Source organism: Cheilinus undulatus, linkage group 6, assembly GCF_018320785.1.
Source record: "Cheilinus undulatus linkage group 6, ASM1832078v1, whole genome shotgun sequence".
Classification (NCBI taxonomy): Eukaryota; Metazoa; Chordata; class Actinopteri; order Labriformes; family Labridae; genus Cheilinus; species Cheilinus undulatus.
In genome coordinates this window covers 50,541,381-50,559,911 of record NC_054870.1, presented here as the reverse complement: position 1 = coordinate 50,559,911, position 18,531 = coordinate 50,541,381, and the positions used below count along the sequence as shown (strand labels likewise).

Sequence of the window (18,531 nt, the reverse complement as noted above, 5' to 3'; positions counted from 1 at the left end):
AAGAATCTCTAATTATTTTCATTAAGTACTAAAATAACAGCTGGCTAAAAGACAATCAGCAAACGCCTGCTTTTAATCCTTTAATTTCTGTTGTGATGGCGCAGTAACTCTTTAGCATCACATAGCCAACAAAATAACCTCCAATCGTTGTTTGTTTTACTTCATAACGCTAACTATTTACGGGATAACTTTTGTAGTTTAAGAGCAAATATCAGACAGCATGCAGCACTTATTTACTGAGATGAAGGGGAAAAATCAGCTGGTTGGGACTTAATGACCATCGTCCTTTCTCTCTTCTGCTCTCTGTCTCTAACAGACACTAATGCTGACACTTAGATTTTAGTGAGATGATAAAGGGACTTAATTTACCACCTGTAACTCGTGTTTTTGTCACTCCTCACCAATTTCTGTCACAGTTTTTCTCAAATTTATTTTCTTTAATTTATTTTCAGAAGCGATCAGCTGACTGATTGAGAGACATGGGCAAACAGCAGCCTAAATGAGGAAAACTAGGGGAAAGTGGCCTAAAGGGTAAAAGTGGCAATAGCAAAAAGCAGGAGTGGTAAAAATTGAAAAATTGTCAAAAATTGCAAAAAACGACAATGGAAATAAAGAGACCAAAAATAGAGGTTGACAATTAATGATTAATGTGATTTACAATGGATAATTTCTGAGGCCAGAGTTTCCTTTTTTTAAGGTTTTCTGGGAGATTAATATTTCAAAATAAGACATGAAAGAGCCACAAATCATCACAGAAGAGCCACACGATGAGTAACTCAGCACTGGTTAAACAAACTAGACTTTGCGTGTCAAAAGCAGGCTTAGCATGGTGTGACATTGGCTTGGCAAAACCAGCCCTTACTGTATTTCTGTATTTATTTTCTTTTGTTGCATTGTTACAAGCTTTACATTGACTTTGTTTTTATTGTTTTTTAGGCTGCAGATGTTAGACCATTTTGCTGAGTGTATAAAACAGGCTAAAGGAGTTCGACAGCAGGCCGTCCAACTGAACATTTTCACCGCCGTGCTGAGCGCCCTCAAGGTAAGAAAATAGACTTCATGAAGGGTTTTCATGGTTCTCTTCAGGAGCTAGGATCCAACACATGTCATTTTTACCCAGCTCAACTCCCATAAAAGCCTTCCAAGGGACGGGTGTTGCAAATAAATAAACACTGATACACACATGGGATGGCTGTTCTCAGTTTCTTTCTGTATTTTATATGTGTCCCTAACAAATAAACCATAAATGATGATAGTAAGAACAATTTTACACATGCAAAGGCCTTGGCTTTAGCTCACCTTGATAATGAGTTTCATTAATTTGGAAATCAATGAGAAATAATCTTCCTTTCCTCCCGACTGAAGGGTTTGGCAGAGAACAAGAGCACTCTGGGTCCTGAGGAAGTGCGTAAGTCGGCTCTGGCTCTGGTGATGGGAGCGTTGGACAATCCAAATCCCATCCTCCGCTGTGCTGCTGGAGAAGCTCTGGGCAGGATGGCTCAGGTGGTGGGAGAGGCCACCTTCATCGCCAGGATGGCACAGACCAGCTTCGACAAGTAAGAATGTCACTCTCATATTATCCGTGGGTTTTTGTGTCTTTCTTTACTCTGTTTTCGCACATGCACTCCTGAAAATTTATGGAAAATTTCAGGACAGCTAGCCCCTAAAATCCTCCTTAGTTGCGTCGTTTAGAACATGAAGCTTTCTCTGATGATTTTAGGGTGCTGCAGAAATCCGGAATAGTCTTACATGTTAATAACAGGGTTATTTTTGCCTTTATATGAATGCTTCAAGTAATTTGGTTCATACACAGTATCAACCAATGTGTGGAAAAGAACATACTTGCAAACAGGAAATAGTCCGGCTCCAGCCATGCCTTGGTTGCATGGTATAAGGGCCATCGCCCTTTGCACTTGCTCACTGTGATATTTCCCACATGAAAATTCTACTAGATTGCTGGCTGGATGAAGTTGGGGGTAAAATTTGGTCCGTTTGTGTTTACACATGCAGCTAATTTTGGATATTCTGAAGAATTCTGAGCAAGTGTGACAATATCTTAAGGTTTACTTGGTCTTACTAACACCATACTAAGAAATTAATGTACAGATGAATCTCAAAAATGCCTTTAGTGAGAATGATGCCTTCATCTTTGATTTTCTTCATAGTCTCTCTGTCTTACCTCTCCTTCTCCATGTCTTTAATTGTGTAATCCACATCTCTCCTCCAGGCTGAAATCAGCCCGAGATGTGGTATCAAGGACGGGTCATTCGCTCGCTCTTGGCTGTCTGCATCGGTACGTTGGAGGAATCGGCTCAGGCCAGCACTTGAAGACCAGCGTCAGCATCCTGTTGGCTCTGGCTCAGGATGGATCCTCTCATGAGGTCCAGGTACGGTGAATAATACTGAGCCTAGAAGAGGCAAAATCTGACTGTTTCTTCTAAAAACACAGAGCTCTGCCTAATCCTTTCTGCTTTACAAAATTCAGAAACTCTCTGTCCGTTTCTCCTCAGACGTGGGCTCTGCACTCTCTGGCTCTGATCGTGGATTCCAGCGGTCCGATGTACCGAGGCTACGTGGAGCCGACTCTGTCTCTGGTCCTGACTCTGCTCCTAACCGTTCCCCCATCTCATACTGAGGTGCACCAGTGTTTGGGCCGCTGTCTGGGAGCTCTCATCACCACAGTGGGACCAGAATTACAAGGTAACTGAATCAGACACCTTTCTGTTACTCCTGTCACTCAAAAATGAAGCCAAAAACTCCACCCCACCTGTGCCATATTGCACTTGGAGCATGTGCAATAGAGAATAAGTAGTTAGACCCTTCCTGTAACTCAGTGGTGTCAAACTCAATCACAGCAGGGGCTGGATTCTGGAGATAAAAAAATAAAAACTCAAACTTATAAGTTTAAAAGGTAAAAACATGACATTTAAAGTTAAAATAATGTTTTGAAAAGGCAAAATATGAGATAGAATATCGACACCATGAATTTTAAAAGTCAAAAACAGAGATAAAATTCAAAATCATAATTTTTAACAGTCAAAATATGAGGTAAACATCGAATCATGAGTTTCAAATGTCAAAATATTAAAAAAAATCATGGGTTTTTAATGTAAAAAAAAGAGATAAAAATGAAAGTTAGAAGTTGAAAAATGTCAAAACATGAGATGAGAGTCAAAATCCTGATTTTAGAACATCGAAAACTGAGATAGAATTAAAAATCCTGCATTTTTAAGGTAAAAAAATTAGATGAAATCAAACTGTCTCTATGCCAATGTTTTAGCTGACGTCTTATTATCAATATACCTGTTGTTTATTATTTACTGTATGAGCTTGAGTGTGTTTGATTTTGAAACTGCATTGCTGCCATTTTTGGCCAGGTCCCCCTTGAAAAAGAGGTCTTTGATTTCAGTGGGGCTAGCCTGGTAAAATAAAGGTTAAATAAATAAAATAAATAAATGAAAATTAAAGTTAGGAGTTGAAACAGGTTGAAACGTGAAATAAAAGTCAAAATCATGATTTTAAAAGGTCAAAAAACTGAGATAAAATTTAAAAATCCTGTGCTTTTTTTAGGTAAAATATGAGATAAAGGTTAAAGTTAGGAGTTGAAAAAGGTCAAAACATGAGATAAAAGTTAAAATCATGACTTTAAAATGTCTAAATAGGATTTAAAATTTAAAATTATTAATCTAAAAGGTTAAAATATCAAATGAAAAGTCAAAACCATAACTTTTAGTCATAACTGTGAGATGCAAAATTGAAATATAGAGAAAACACAAGTTTCTTTCCCACCTTCCTGATTTTTTATCAAATTATTTTTTACTGTTTGCTTTTTCTAATTTTTATGACTCAACAAGGATATTATAAATCATCAAGGTTAAGTTAACATTTTTATACTGGAGGAAATCTGCGGACCTCATACTGGTTGGCCAGTTCTAATAAAAATATTATATGATCTGGTGGGCCCGGTATAACTGCACCACGGGCCAGATTTGGCCTCGAGGCCTTGAGTTTGACACCTGTGCTGTAACTGAACCACACATTCAGAAGCTCTTTCTTCTCGTCTGCCCTTTTTATCAATGCTGTTTGGTTTGCCAGGAAATGGAGCCACTATCTCCACCATCCGCTCGTCGTGCCTGGTCGGCTGTGCGATAATGCAGGACCACTCAGACTCCCTCGTGCAGGCAGCTGCCATCTCGTGTTTGCAGCAGCTGCACATGTTCGCTCCTCGCCATGTCAACCTCTCCAGCCTGGTGCCATGTCTCTGTGTAAGAACTCTCAAACATCAAGCGCTGGAGTCATAGTGTGTCTTGATCTTAATGCTGTGAAATCTCCACAGGTGCACCTCTGCAGCTCTCACCTGCTGCTGCGCCGTGCAGCTGTGGCGTGCCTGAGACAGCTCGCTCAAAGAGAGGCCGCAGAGGTCTGCGAGTACGCCATGAGCCTGGCGAAGAGAGCGGGAGACAGCAAAGACACGACAATCAGTGAGTCCAAACCATCAAAATCACAGCGTCGTTGTGTTAAATCAGTTTTCCTTAACATGTTTATCTGGCCCATGTTTAGATCTGAACATCACGGAGACCGGTTTAGAGGGAGTTCTATTCGGTATGTTGGACCGAGAGACCGACAGGAAGCTGTGCTCCGATATCCACGATACACTGGGCCACATGCTGTCATCTCTGGCTGTGGAGAAGCTCTCTCATTGGCTGAAACTCTGCAAGGATGTCCTGGCAGCAACTACAGGTAAATCAACGAAACAAGAGGGTATAAGAGACAGTTATTATCCGTCTATTAGGAAATAAAGCTACAACAGATGTCAGTGAAAATCTGTTTTAACATATGAACTCTGTTTAAACACGTCCAACACAACTGAGGGTTTGTCTGCACAGGAAAGTTAAATGCTGATCCTTTATTTTTAAATACAGGCCAGTTAAGTTAATGAATTCAAGACCATTCCATGACACTACCATGTATCAGTATTTAAAAGCTTTTTATACATGCCAGCAACGACTTCACCTCAAGACATTTCTCATTGTTGTCTGTATTTTTTCTGTATTTTAGAATATGATCTTTCAAATGAAATCCTTGTGTCATGAATGAATGCTTTTCCTCTTTCAGACGTAGGCGGAGCCGTTGTATTCGAGGTGGAAAGAGACGAGGAGGACTCGGAGAAAAAAGACGAGATGGACGACGACACCATGTTCACAGGTCTGGGTGAGGACGACAAGTCCAAGCCCTCTGTGGCGCCGCGCTGGGTGACACGTGTATTCGCCGCAGACTGCTTGTGTCGCATCATCCTGCTGTGTGAGAACGACAAAGCACACTTTGACCTGGCAGCTGCACGCTCTGCACAGGCCAAAAACCCCAAAGGTACCGTTGCAAATGCACGCTGACCAGTAATGGAGCTTTTTTTGGTCTCTTTTTACAACCTGCAGGTATTTCATGTGTAAGCTGCAGAAAATAACTCCTTCAGTCTCTCTTATATAAAGAAAAACTCAGGATGAGTAAGCAAAAGTGGGAGTTTTTGTCCACTATGAGTGATATTTATAAAAATTTATCCAAAATGAAGAGGCACTAGACAGAAATAACACAGAGCAGTGATGCCGCTGCTATATAGAGAGACAGCCTGACTAAATTCTGTGATTATTATCAGTGGATGTTTGTGTGTATTTACCTTTGAAAGGTATGCTGTTAAATGCAGAGGAGGAAGGTAACAAAGAACAAACACTGTGTTACTGTGAGAACGTCATAGAGTCTTCCTTTGTCTTTTCTTTCCTTTATTTATTTATTTGATGATTTCTTACTTCTGATTTTTAAGATGCAACTCTGACAGCTGGTACCGACCAGGTTTTGGGATAAGAGTCACTTACCATGGTGGTTTAGCCCGGTGGTTCTCAATGTGGGGGTCCCAAACACTGAGAGGGGCATCGCCAGATGCCTTAAAAAAACTACGAATATTTTTTGATATTTTTTACAAATTATATATTTTACTCCTTTAAATGAAAATATATTCATAAAATTAGTTAAATGTAAAATAGAAACATGGTAATTTGGTGAGATTTATGCTGAAATTAAAGTAATTTTTAAAAAATTCATAAAATGTAAGTCTGCACACAGATTTGGGTTGGCTCTCCTTTCACACACCAAAAGTTTAAAACTTTCTATTGTGTCTAACATCATTTTATTCTCACTGAAACAGAGGTGGTTAAAGAGGACAGAAACCTTGAATCAGACAGCAGTTATATCTTCCTGTTGATGTTAAAGCCATTATGAAAAAATAACTTAACAAATATGTCCTGATTTGTACTAACCGCATCAGTTCCTCACAGCCCTTGTTTTTGTTTCTGTATCTAACCAGGTGATCTTTTGGTGCTCCACTTGTCTGACCTCATCCGCATGGCTTTCATGGCGGCCACAGACCACAGTAACCAGCTGAGGATGGCGGGCCTGCAGGCGCTGGAGGACATCATTAAGAAGTTTGCATCAGTACCCGAGCCTGAGTTCCCAGGTCACGTTATCCTGGAACAGTACCAGGCCAATGTGAGAAAAGTTCTGCAAAATTCAGATTTAACAGTTGCACCAAGCAGAAGTGAACACTCAAATCAGTCATGTTTGTGTTTGTGTTTAGGTGGGGGCTGCTCTCAGACCTGCATTTTCTCCCGATACACCGTCCGACATCACAGCCAAGGCCTGCCAGGTAGGACTACCCACTAATGTCTAGCTCTGATGTAAACTATTTATGATTATGATTATTGAGTATTGAAAATCAGCAGTTATCACATCTTTTATTGGAGTGTGGACATGCTGTCTGCTCTGTCTACAGCCCTAACATGTCTGATTGTTCTAATAATGCCCGTCCTTTGACACCTTCACCTTCTTTAATGGTCAATCAACCTTCATTGTTTTTGCCAGAAGGGCACAGAGGCTGAAAGGGTCTGTTAGTCTGACCTTTTATGACTTTGTGACTGCAGGTTTGCAGTACATGGATTGGCAGCGGTGTGGTCAGTGACCTGAATGACCTGCGGCGAGTCCACAATCTGCTTGTGTCATCGCTGGACAAGGTTCAGGCTGGGAAAGGCTCATCCAGTCAGCTGTACAGCGAGAGCGCCACCACCATGGAGAAACTGGCCGTGCTGAAAGCGTGGGCCGAGGTGAGACTGATGGGCACGCTCTGATTTTGTTTCCTGCTAAAGAAAACCATAATGCTGATTCGTCCACTCTCTTCTTCAGGTGTATGTAGTAGCCATGAAGATCAAAAAAGAGGCAGAGTCCAAGCCCGCCAAACCTGCCCGGAGTGGAGATGAAGACGAGGATGAGGATGATCTGGGCGCCGATGTGCTCCCCCCTGACAGCCTCATCACTCTGGTACAGCCTGAGCTGCCCTCATTGAGCCGCCTATGGCTCGCCATGCTGAGAGACTACGCCCTGCTCACTCTTCCTGCTGAGTTCTCCAGTCAGCTTCCGGCTGACGGTAAGAGACAGATAGAGTTGCTCAATTCAGAATATAAACCAGAAATGTTGTTTTCCTTGGATTTCACACTTCTCCTGGTTTATTTTAATCTATATCACGGGTGTCAAACTCAAGGCCCGGGGCCTGTGGTGCAGTTATACCCGGCCCACCAGATCATGATATTTTTATTAGAACTGGCCCACCAGTATGAGGTCTGTAGATTTCCTCCAAAATAAAAATGTAAACTTGACCTGGATGATTCATAATATACTTGTTGAGTCATAAAAATGAGAAGAAATAAACAGTAAAAATAATTTGATCAAATGTCAGGAGCGTGTGGAAGAAATTAGTGTTTTCTCTATACTTTCAATTTTGCATCTCACAGTTATGACTAAAAGTTATGGTTTTGACTTTTCATTTCATATATTAACCTTCACATTTCATAAGTGACTTTTTGTCTCATATTTTAACCTTTTAGATTAATTATTTTAAATTTTAAATCCTATTTAGACCTTTTAAAATCATGATTTCGACTTTTATCTGATGTTTTGACCTTTTTCAACTCTAACTTTAAATTTTATCTCATTTTTTTTACCTTAAAAATGCAGGATTTTTAATATTATTTCATATTTTGACATTTGAAACTCATGATTTCGATGTTTACCTATATTTTGACTGTTAAAAATTATGATTTTTAATTTTATCTCAGTTTTTCACTGATGGTTTCAATATTCTATCTCATATTTTGCCTTTAAAAACATTATTTTGACTTTAAATGTCATGTTTTTACCTTCAAAACCTATAAGTTAGACTTTTTATCTCAGATTTTGAGTTTTTAACTTATCATGTTCACTTTTTAATCTTAAAATCATATATCATCAGTGCCAAGTTTTTTAACCCCCATAATTCATTTCTGGTGAAAATAAGGTTTTATGGTTAAATATGGACCCTCTTAGGCCCTCAGGTTAGACCCAAGTTCAGAATCCGGCCCCTGCTGTGATTGAGTTTCTCCCCTTGCATGCATGGGTTCTCTCCGGGTTCTCCGGCTTCCTCCCACCACCAAAAACATGCTTGTTAGGTGAATTGGTGACTGTAAATTGCCCGTAGGTGTGAGTGTGAGCGTGCCTGGTTGTCTGTCTCTATATGTCAGCCCTGCGATTGACTGGTGACCAGTCCAGGGTGTTCCCCGCCTTTCGCTCAATGACAGCACCCCTGCAACCCCCAACAGGATAAGCGGTATAGCAATTGTGTACCTGTTGGTTAGATTTGACTCTAATCTTTTGCATTTGTAAACTTTTACAAACAAATTTCAAAGCACTGATGTAAAATCAGGTTTTATTGTTTTGTGTCCGTGTATCTAGGTGGAGCGTTTTATACTCCAGAGACTATTGACACCGCAAGGCTCCACTACCGCAGCTCATGGGCTCCCGTCCTGCACGCGGTGGCTCTGTGGCTGAGCAGTACTGGGTTTGGAGCTGGAGAGGAGAAAGAAGAGGCTCTATCAGCAGCCTCGAAGAGCCCTGCACCAACTCAGGGAGGCCCATTAACCACAAAGAGCTTTGAGGAGTCGGTGGAAGACAGGATGCATCTCATGCTTGGTATTATTACCTTTACCAGAACTTGTACTATGTGTAAGGAGTCATCACAAATACCCTGACTGTTCAGAAAAGGAAAGTGTATTTTTTCTAACAGTCTAAGATCGACCTCTGTTGAAAGGGCTGTGCTTCATAGAAAAAAGGAGAACATCACAAACACACCTTTAACGCTTTTCTTTGTTGTGTCTCTCAGGTGTCAGTATCGAGTTTCTTTGCTTCCCACGGCCTGAGGAGCCCATCGAACATGTGATGTCCTGCCTGCAGGCCCTCTTCACTCTGCTCGAGTCTCCATGTGCCAAATCCCACATTGCAAAGGACCAGGTAAGGACATGAGTCAGAGAGAGGGAGTTATGTAAGTGAGACAGATAGAGTAAAAGATACTGATATAAAACTATATTCCGTTGAAAACTGATTTTCCGCATTCCAAATTGGATGCCTGCAACATGTGCATGTTTTTGTATTTTGCACTTTATAATGTGGCGTACATTTTCAAAAGGAGACAAGTCTGGACTGCGTTCAGGCCAGTCTAAGCCCTGCCCATTTGTACTGTGAAGCCATGCTGTTGTAATTTGTGCAAAATGTGTGTTGGCATTTTCTCTCTGAAATAAACTGGGACATCTTTAAAAAAAGACGCTTGTGTGGAAGCATATATTTTTCCAAACCCTGTATGTACCTCTCAAGAGCCATGCTACCCTTACAGATGTATAAGTAACTTACAATCTGGATGGTCCTTTTCCTCACGAGGAGAACTCGACAGCCATTTTTTCCAAAAACAATTTGAAATGTGGACTCAGGCCAATAGAAGTGGGGGAGGCTTCTTGATGTTGTTGACACATAGTAGAGTCTTGACTTCGATTTGTAGATGCAGTGATACACTGTGTTAACTGTCAAAGGTTGTCTTAAGTGTTCTTGAGCCCATTACAACTAAACCCAATTAGCCATAATAATTAAGATGAAAAGAAATAAACACTAGAAATATATCAGTCTGTGTGGAATGAATCTTTAGAATATAAAAGTTTTACTTTTTAAATTGAAATGCTGAAATAAATCAACTTTTTGATGATATTCTATTTCATTGAGATGCACCTGTAGGAGGAAAATCTTCACAAATTTGCCCATTTTCTTTTCTTATATGATCAACACTTGAGCCACTAAAGATAGATATGTTAAATACCAGTCAGTGTTCCGTGCTGGTACTCATTAAAATATCCTTTTCTGTCACAGATGCTGGCAGTTGAGCTCCTGAACGTGCTGCACAGGCTGCTGCTGACCAGAGATCCTCCTGCCGTCCAGCTGCAAGTCACCGCTGTGGTCCAGGAGACCATCAGAGCTGCACAGGATCATCTGCAGAGACAGAGGACCAGCAAGGGTCAGCAACAACACACCACAGATTACATAACATTAAAAGGCTTCATTGCTTTGGTTCATATTAAAACTCATTCAAATTCCCATCCATCTATCCATCCACCCATCCACCCATCCACCCATCCATCCATCCATCCATCCAAGTTAACTAAACTGACCTTTACACAGCTTTGGTCTGGATGATCATAATGTCTCCCCCCGTTGGCCTCAGTCATAAAGCAGTGCCCTTTCTATACAGATTTTATTTAACCTTTATTTAACCAGATAAAAACCCATTGAGATCAGGATCTCTTTCACAAGGGTGAATCAGTTCCATATGTCTTTTGCGTTTCAAAGCTATGCGTTGAATATAAGACAATCCCAAAATATTCAGATGTTTAAAGGATAAAACACTCTGCCATTCTGGCTAATATGGTGCTTTCAAACCAAGTATGTTACAGAGTGAGAAGGCTAGTGTGGATTTCAGCTTCTGTTGGCTCTAAAGACCATTCATATCAGTTCACTTCATGGCATTCAGGTTTCGTATTTGTGGTTAATTAGTTGAGATAATGCGGTGACTATGTGATGTAACAGACTGATTCTGTGTTTAGACAAAGAGGAAGAAGGCGACAAAGATGCTCAGCTCAGCCTCGGCGAAGGAGGAGACACAGGCGAGCTCGTCCCGGGGAAGTCTCTGGTCTTTGCTGCCCTGGAGCTGCTCGTGTTCATCCTGGTCCGTCACCTACCGCAGCTCAACACACGTGTGAAGGAGTCGCCCAGCCATGTGCCGCTCAGGCCTCAGCGGCTGCCCGAGGAGAGCGCACGGCTCGTGGCGAACACAGTTTCCATCCTGGCGGAGCTGCCCTCGCTCTGCTCTCCTGCTGGTGAGGCCCGAGGCAAACTGACACAAACACACGCAAAAACAGACGCACAAAAGCAAACGGTATTACATATTGATGGAGAGTCTCTGTTCTGTGTATGTTTTATGTATCAGCCTGGTTGCCCTTTATTGTTCATGTTTGTGCATGATCATGGTAAATTTAACATTTAAACTCTCTGACATGGAGGGTTTCTTGTTGTATTGTGATGATAGGAGGTGATTTAAAGTGCAATAAGCATGTAACTGCACATGATCTCAGTTTTAGCACACTGGCTTTGCATGATTCATATTTCTACTCAAACATCACAGCCCTCTTCCTGCACAGAAGATGTATTTTTTTTATATATATTATTTTACTATAGGACTTAAAGCTGACAAAGTGCAATGTGTTCTGCATAAGTGCAGTTTTATTTAGAATGCATCAACATTTTATCCACAGTTATCCTCGGTTTTTACTGCACAGTTCTTTCTATGGTGCAAAAACATGAAATGTAGGAAAATAATCCTGCTGTGTATAGTTCAACTTCTGGATAGATACTTTACTAATCCAGAGGGAAATTGAAGGTTCTAATATGCAGTATATTTTGGTGCAACAGCAAAACATAGAGCAACATTTGTTGGCAGAATTACTTGTGAGCATGACTTTCAATGTGCAGTTTTCTGTTGTGAAGAATGATACCATACAACACTGGAATCTGCATTTGATTACTGATTATGTCTCAGTCTTCTTCCCCTTATTGGTCATATTTGTGGATAAAATGTTACAGGTTTGTGAACAAGATTGGTTAGGAATGAATGGGGACAGAGGGAAGTTAGTATGTTATTGCTCTCTGTGGTTCTCAACTGGTCTAGCCTTGGGACCCACCAGTTTCTTCACTGACAAAGCAGGACTCAAAATTTAAAAAAAAAAGAAAAAAAGACAAGCAAAGTTGTTTTTGCAAGAACAGGAGACAAACTAGTTGAAATATTGAACCAACACCTGTATTTACCCATTATTACGATGAAACACAGTAGAGTAACATTTATGGATGCATGCCCATTAAGAACGGCAGTACTACTCAGACCATTCGCTACCATTTTTTTCCCAGACACTGACTGTGACCCACTAGAAACAGCTTTGTGACCCACTTTTGGGTCCCGACCCACCAGTTGAGAACCACTGCTCTAAATGGACCTGTGAACTGCCATTACCATCAGAAAATTTCTACAAACATTAAGTAGGATCCCCAAGCTTTACTAAAATGATTTCTTTACCAGAGGTTAATCAGTCTGCTGGTATGAATGCAAACAATATCACAAATGACTGAAGGTCTTTACACACTGGGTCTGTTATTTTTGGATGTGTTTTTTTCAGATCCATACTTCGAAAAAACGTCACGCACTCGGACCTTGCACACTCCGATGTGTTTTTATTTGCCTTGACTGCAAAAATTCATAGAATGTGGGAAATTGTTTCATACAGCGAGCCTGTGGCTCTGTCACTCCTTTAAATTCCCGCTGGATCCATCCCGACGAAGAGCTTCAGACAGCACGTGCTCATGCGTCATAGTGCTTAGCTAAGTTAGAGAGATGGAGGGAAACTTTATGATTCTGTCTCTGTTGTGACCTGTGAGTAGGCTACAAACGTATGCCTTTATCTGTTATATTTCCATGGCTGATATCCACACGATACACTGGCAAACTACAGTGTTTGAAGTGAGGTTTCAGTGCGAGAGAGGGAGAGAGAGAGGGGAGGGGTTGGGCAGGGGTGGGTGAGCGAGAAAGAATAAAGCGACAGGTGTGGATCTGAATCATCAATCACCCTTCTATCTGTTATATTTTTATGGGTGATATCCACATAATAAATGAGCAAACTTAGGTGTTTAAAGTGAGGTTTTGGTGCAAGAGAGAGGGAGAGAGAGGAGGGTTCCGGTGGGGGTGAGCGAGCGAGGAGGAAGCATTGTTTTAAATCATGAATCACCCATTTAAATGACTTTAGACTGATGCAAAATTTCACATAAATCAAACCTGTTCCAAAAAAAATATGACAGATGAAAGTTTTGCCATCAGTGTGCAAACGTGGTTAGAACAACATGAGCTCCATTTTCCTTTTTAGGGTGAGAAAAATTTGGACGGAAAAAAAAAGGACACAGTGTGCAAAGGCCTTTAGTCCTGCGGAACTACACGTCTAGTCGTATGAAAGGAGACCAGAGTTTTAAACTAAAGGCTTGCTGAGCCCCTTTAACAGCTTTTCTCCCTCATTTGCCAGCATCCTTTCAGTGGAAACAATAATAAGAAAATAAAGCGATCAGGCAAAGATGTGCCAAACAAGCCCGTTGCAAGTGTTAGTTTCCTTTTCTTCTATTTTTGACATTATGTAATCGACATTTAATAATCCAAAAAGGTACGAAATGAAGAGCCGTTTCTCAGCTCTTATCACTGAACTGAGCAAAAACAAGGAGGGAGGGGTAGCCTGTTTGGATTTTTGTTTTTTAATTATTGTTTACTGATTGTTTTTGATGTTTCCTTTTTCTGTTCTTGTTAGGTCCCTCCCCTGAAAAAGATCCTGTATTAGTGGAAAAGACTGAAACCAATAAAAACTATACTAAAATGCAGCGTCTCAGAATTTAAAACTAAACTAAACCAACTAGTAAATACCAAAGCTAACAAAAATTAAACTAAAATTGAATACAAAAGATGAAAAAGACAAAATTAATGAAAAATTCCTGGCTGTTATAGCCTAGATCCTAAGTTTATGAGATGAATAAGTTGAGATTTCGAGGAAACCCCCAATCTTTTTTCTGCAAAACTGAAAAAAATTAAATGTATGGCTGTATAGTTTCCATACATCTTGGACTTTTTGCCACATTTTTTTCTTTCCAGGCACACATTTATAACCCACTCCACAACCTTTGGGTCTCGACCCACCAGATGAGAGCCACTATTCTGGAGCGACATAAAGGGCTGCAGGTTAATCCGTTGGCAGATATCCTAAAAGAACAGACATGGTTTTCAGCATCCATGCTTACTTTATTTCCATCCCTTACTAAGAACACAAAAAGAGGTGGGGCAACTAAGTGGAGTCCGATCCACTTGGCCTGTCTGATGGCCACGTCTGGTCTACGTATTTGAAACACAGAAACAGTCACTGAACAAATGCAAAAATTCTCATCTTTCCACATTTTCATATTTACACTTCCGTTCGCACCTGTCCTCTTTGCTCTCTGCAGGAAGCATGACCATCCTCCCCACCGTACTCTTCCTGATCACAGGAGTCCTGAGAGAAACTGCAGTAAAGACCAACGACGGCTCGGTGCCTGCGCCCGTCTCAGCCGCCCTGCAGGGCATCAAGACAATCATCACGTCTCCGCTGGCACGTGCGGAAAGCATGCAGACGCAGTGGACCGACCTGGTGAGGAGCAGCCTGGCGTCTGTTCTGGAGCACTCACAGCCAGGTTGGTGCACACACAAACACAGACGAGACAAAAACAAATATCTCATCATTATTTATCGACTGTGTGCGTGCTTGTTTGTGTATCTCTGTAGACGAGACCCGGCCTGACATGGATGAGGTCAGCATGCTGACAGCTGTCACTCTCTTCCTGCTGTCTGCCAGCAGTGAACTTGTGGGAGTGACGGTCCTGCAGAAGGGCTGCATGGAACGCTTCAGGAACGCTCTCAACTCCAGTGATCCAACGGTGAGCTTCATCCTGAATCCTGTAGGCCGGCCTGCCCAGAGAGTTTGCTGGGCTCCTGCAAATCCCAGAGAAGGAATCCTCCCCAGTTGGGATTATTGATACTATCAATGCATGTATTTGATCAGAAGCACTGGTGCTAGCATCCTGGCTAACAGCTACCTCATTTTGGCCCAAGTAGTTGAAAAGTGTGTCAAGCTGTTATTGGGTGTTAAGTGTTTCCACTTTTTAACCGCTTTTGACCACTTCTTCTGCTTATTTTTGCAGCTCTTTTCACTTGTAACCCATTATTGCCACTTTTTAACCTATTTTACTACCTTGTCTGTCAATTTTTGCAACTTTTCGGCACAATTAATCTGGTACATTCTTGCCTCTCCGATCCATTTTGTCATTTGTTTGCAATTTTTTAACCAATTTTTGTCACTTTTTTACCCATTTTACGTCTAAATCTGTCCAACTTTTTGTCACTTTTAACCCATATTGTTGCTTGATTTCCCTTTTTTGCCAATTTCACCCCATTGTTGTGGCTTTTAACCAATTTCTGCCCATTTTTAGCTGCTTTTCACCATTTCCCACACATTTTTTTCATCTTTTTGTGATTTCAAAACCCATTTTTGCTGCACTTTTAACACATTTTACTTCTTAATGTCACCTTTCTCGCCACCTTTAACCCATTTTGCTACTTTTTGGCCCATTTTTAACTCTTTAACCCAATTCTGGTTATTTTCTCCCATATTTGTTACCTTTAGTCCATGATGGCTACTTTTTAACTCATTTTTGCAACTTTTCAACCGCTTTATCAACATATCCCACCCATTTTGCTACGTTTTGCCTTTCACCTTCTTTAGCTACTTTTCAACCAATTTACTACTTAATCTGTCAATTTTTGCAATTTTTTGCAATTTTCAAATAATTTTCCCAGTTTTACCACATTTTGCTGAATTATTTTGTCCACTTTTGCCTTTTAAAAACAATTTTTCTTATTTTTAATAAATTTCTGCCATTCATAAACCAACCAATTTTTAAACACATTTTTACTATTATATCTGTCAATCTTTTGCAACTTTTTAGCCACTTCTATCCAATTTTGCTCCTTTTTTTTTACCCATTTTTGCAACTTTTATTCAATTATTGATACGTTTAAATAAAAAAAATCCACTTTTTAACCGCTTTTCACCATATCCCACCCATTTATGCCCCTTTTTGTGACTTTTTAACCCATTTTCACAATTCTGTCCAGCTGTTTATTCAAATTTTCTGCCACTTTTGATCAATTTTCTGCTTTTTTGAACGTTTTTAACCTTAGTTTGTGATTTTTGAAGATGTAGTTTACGTGTCTCTTCTCCGCACAGGTCCAGGCGAGGTGCTACCAGCTGCTGTTGTCAGTGTTTCAGCACTCGAGCCGTGCCCTCTCCACCCCTTACATCCACGCTCTGGCTCCTTTCATGGTGGAGAAGCTGAAGGCAGTGGAGCGCTGTCGGCCCGGGAACAGCGCCGAGCTGCAGGCCGTTCAGGAGGGCATCAGGGTCCTGGAGAATCTGGTCGGCATGGGGGAAGAGCAGAACCGTGAGTACTCGTCTGCCTAATGGACCTGTAAAGAATCAGATTTGTTCCATTAAAGAGTTCAGCTCCATTACTCAAGGTCTCGTAACGTATTTATCTCACAGTCTCTGGATGTGTACAGGCAAAGATCTGAGCGTTAATGCACTGAAGGCTAAATCTGAATTCTCTGCACTGGTTTACTCTCTGTTTTATACTTGCACACTATACACAGTTTTGGTGCCAAGGACTTCTATTTTTGTGGTGCTGAAACAGGTGACAGTATTGTTTCATTTTTATCAGAATTATAACAACGTAGGGAGGGATGGGGGTGAATTACTCAGGCGACATGCTAGAGGACATGGTAGAGCTCAGATAGGGCCCAAACATTCTAACCCAATTCTACCAGAGCCTGTCTCCATTCTATTTGAGTCCACCCCACCCTGTTAACTGTGTATACAGTGCATTCAGAAAGAATTCAGACCCTCTTCACTTTTCAATTTTGTTGTATTGCAGCCTGATGCAAGTATTCGGATCCTTTGCAAAAACACTAGAAAATTTGCTCAGGTTCCTCCCATTTCTCTCAATCTTTGCTGAGAAGTTTCTACACCTTGATTGGAGTCCACCTGTGGTAAATTAAACTGATAGGACATGATTTGGAAAGGCTCACACCTCTCTGTAGAAGGCCTCACAGATGACAATGATATCAGAGCAAAACTCAAGGAGGTCAAAGGAGCTGCAAAGCTCAGAGACAGGATCATTGCAAGGTGCAGATTTCAGGAAGGCTACAAACACATTGCTGCTTCTCTGAAGGTTCCCAAGAGCACATTGGCCTCCAGAATTCTCAGTCTGGCACAACCAGGACTCTTCTAAGAGCTGGCCACCTGGCCAGATTGAGCAGTCAGAGGAGACCCAGAGAGCAAAATGTGACTGGACCAGACATGAGGTGGATGTACTCCAACTTTTGAGTTAAATGAGGAAAACAGGTCCACCCCGGTGTCTTTTTGCACAGCGGGCCTAATCTGGTGTGGAGTCATATGATGGTTCTGTAACAGTTTTGGACCAGAGCAGGTCCAGATAAATGGAAACCAAGTTAATTTTTGGCCCATATCTGGTTCAGAACTGGCCCAGCCTTGCTGGCTTTGAACCAGATCTTTCCAAATGTGTAGAAATAGTAGAAATGTCCAGTGTTGTCGTTGCTTCTGTTTACATAAATGTCGTAGACTTCTGATGGTGATGTTTCAGGAATGAGAAGGGAAGATATGACCACTATCCCTTCTCTCTATGTTCAACAGTCGTGGGAGTCCCCATAAATAAGGGGTGGGACTAAAACTTAGGATTGTGACTGAGCCTTTGTGTGCAGTTTTTCTCCTGTTTTTTTGTTTTTTGTTTTTTTTCAGATTTTATTTTATTCTGGTTTTGTGGCCTCAGCCTCATTTAGCCCCTTTTCCACTGAACCATTCTAATTAATCTCCCTATTGTTGCTAATCTCTCTAAATATCTCATTGTTTATGTGTTTAATAGGGGTGCAGCTGCTGGCTCTCCTCGTTCCAACCCTCGTCTCCTACCTTCTGGATGAAAACGCGATCTCCTCAGCACCCCAGGTCTCTAAAGGCCTGCATGATTTCGCTCTCCAGAACTTAATGCGGATTGGCCCCCTCTATCCAGCCGCCTTCAAAATAGTGATTGGTGCAGCACCGGAGCTTAAAATCCGCCTGGAATCTGCTATACGGGCCAACCAGGCCAGCAGCAAAGCTAAAGCCGCAGCCAGACAAGCTCAGCCGACGGTGCAGGCAGCACCAACCATCAAACTAAAAACAAGCTTCTTCTGAACGCTCCAAACATGCTCGGCACACACTCACAGCCTTGTTTCATGTCAACTCTCATCGCACAACAGCTTATTTACCGTCTGAGGTGTATTTATTTATTCTGTGTATCATCTTTGTTTTTTAATGAATGAAACTCCTCTACAAGTCAGAATGAAGTGATGTAAATATCATTGAAGCATTTGAATGTTCACTTGAAAATCACTTTAAAATCACTTGGATATTT

At 41.2% G+C, this 18,531-nt stretch overlaps 1 protein-coding gene across 2 annotated transcripts in view; it reads left to right on the top strand.

Annotated features, from left to right (window-relative positions):
• heatr5b (HEAT repeat containing 5B) overlaps positions 1 to 18,531 on the top strand; it is a 34,587-nt gene extending 16,056 nt beyond the window's left edge. For both annotated transcript variants that reach the window (XM_041789561.1, XM_041789560.1), the window contains exons 17-36: positions 937 to 1,042; positions 1,366 to 1,556; positions 2,228 to 2,387; positions 2,511 to 2,700; positions 4,096 to 4,265; positions 4,337 to 4,481; positions 4,561 to 4,740; positions 5,116 to 5,367; positions 6,356 to 6,537; positions 6,626 to 6,694; positions 6,969 to 7,148; positions 7,228 to 7,468; positions 8,809 to 9,045; positions 9,236 to 9,363; positions 10,267 to 10,411; positions 10,998 to 11,270; positions 14,476 to 14,700; positions 14,792 to 14,943; positions 16,293 to 16,506; positions 18,004 to 18,531. In XM_041789561.1, the coding sequence (XP_041645495.1) occupies positions 937 to 1,042; positions 1,366 to 1,556; positions 2,228 to 2,387; positions 2,511 to 2,700; positions 4,096 to 4,265; positions 4,337 to 4,481; positions 4,561 to 4,740; positions 5,116 to 5,367; positions 6,356 to 6,537; positions 6,626 to 6,694; positions 6,969 to 7,148; positions 7,228 to 7,468; positions 8,809 to 9,045; positions 9,236 to 9,363; positions 10,267 to 10,411; positions 10,998 to 11,270; positions 14,476 to 14,700; positions 14,792 to 14,943; positions 16,293 to 16,506; positions 18,004 to 18,311 (3,748 nt within the window). In that variant the 3' untranslated portion in view covers positions 18,312 to 18,531. The remainder of the gene's footprint in view (positions 1 to 936; positions 1,043 to 1,365; positions 1,557 to 2,227; positions 2,388 to 2,510; positions 2,701 to 4,095; positions 4,266 to 4,336; positions 4,482 to 4,560; positions 4,741 to 5,115; positions 5,368 to 6,355; positions 6,538 to 6,625; positions 6,695 to 6,968; positions 7,149 to 7,227; positions 7,469 to 8,808; positions 9,046 to 9,235; positions 9,364 to 10,266; positions 10,412 to 10,997; positions 11,271 to 14,475; positions 14,701 to 14,791; positions 14,944 to 16,292; positions 16,507 to 18,003) is intronic.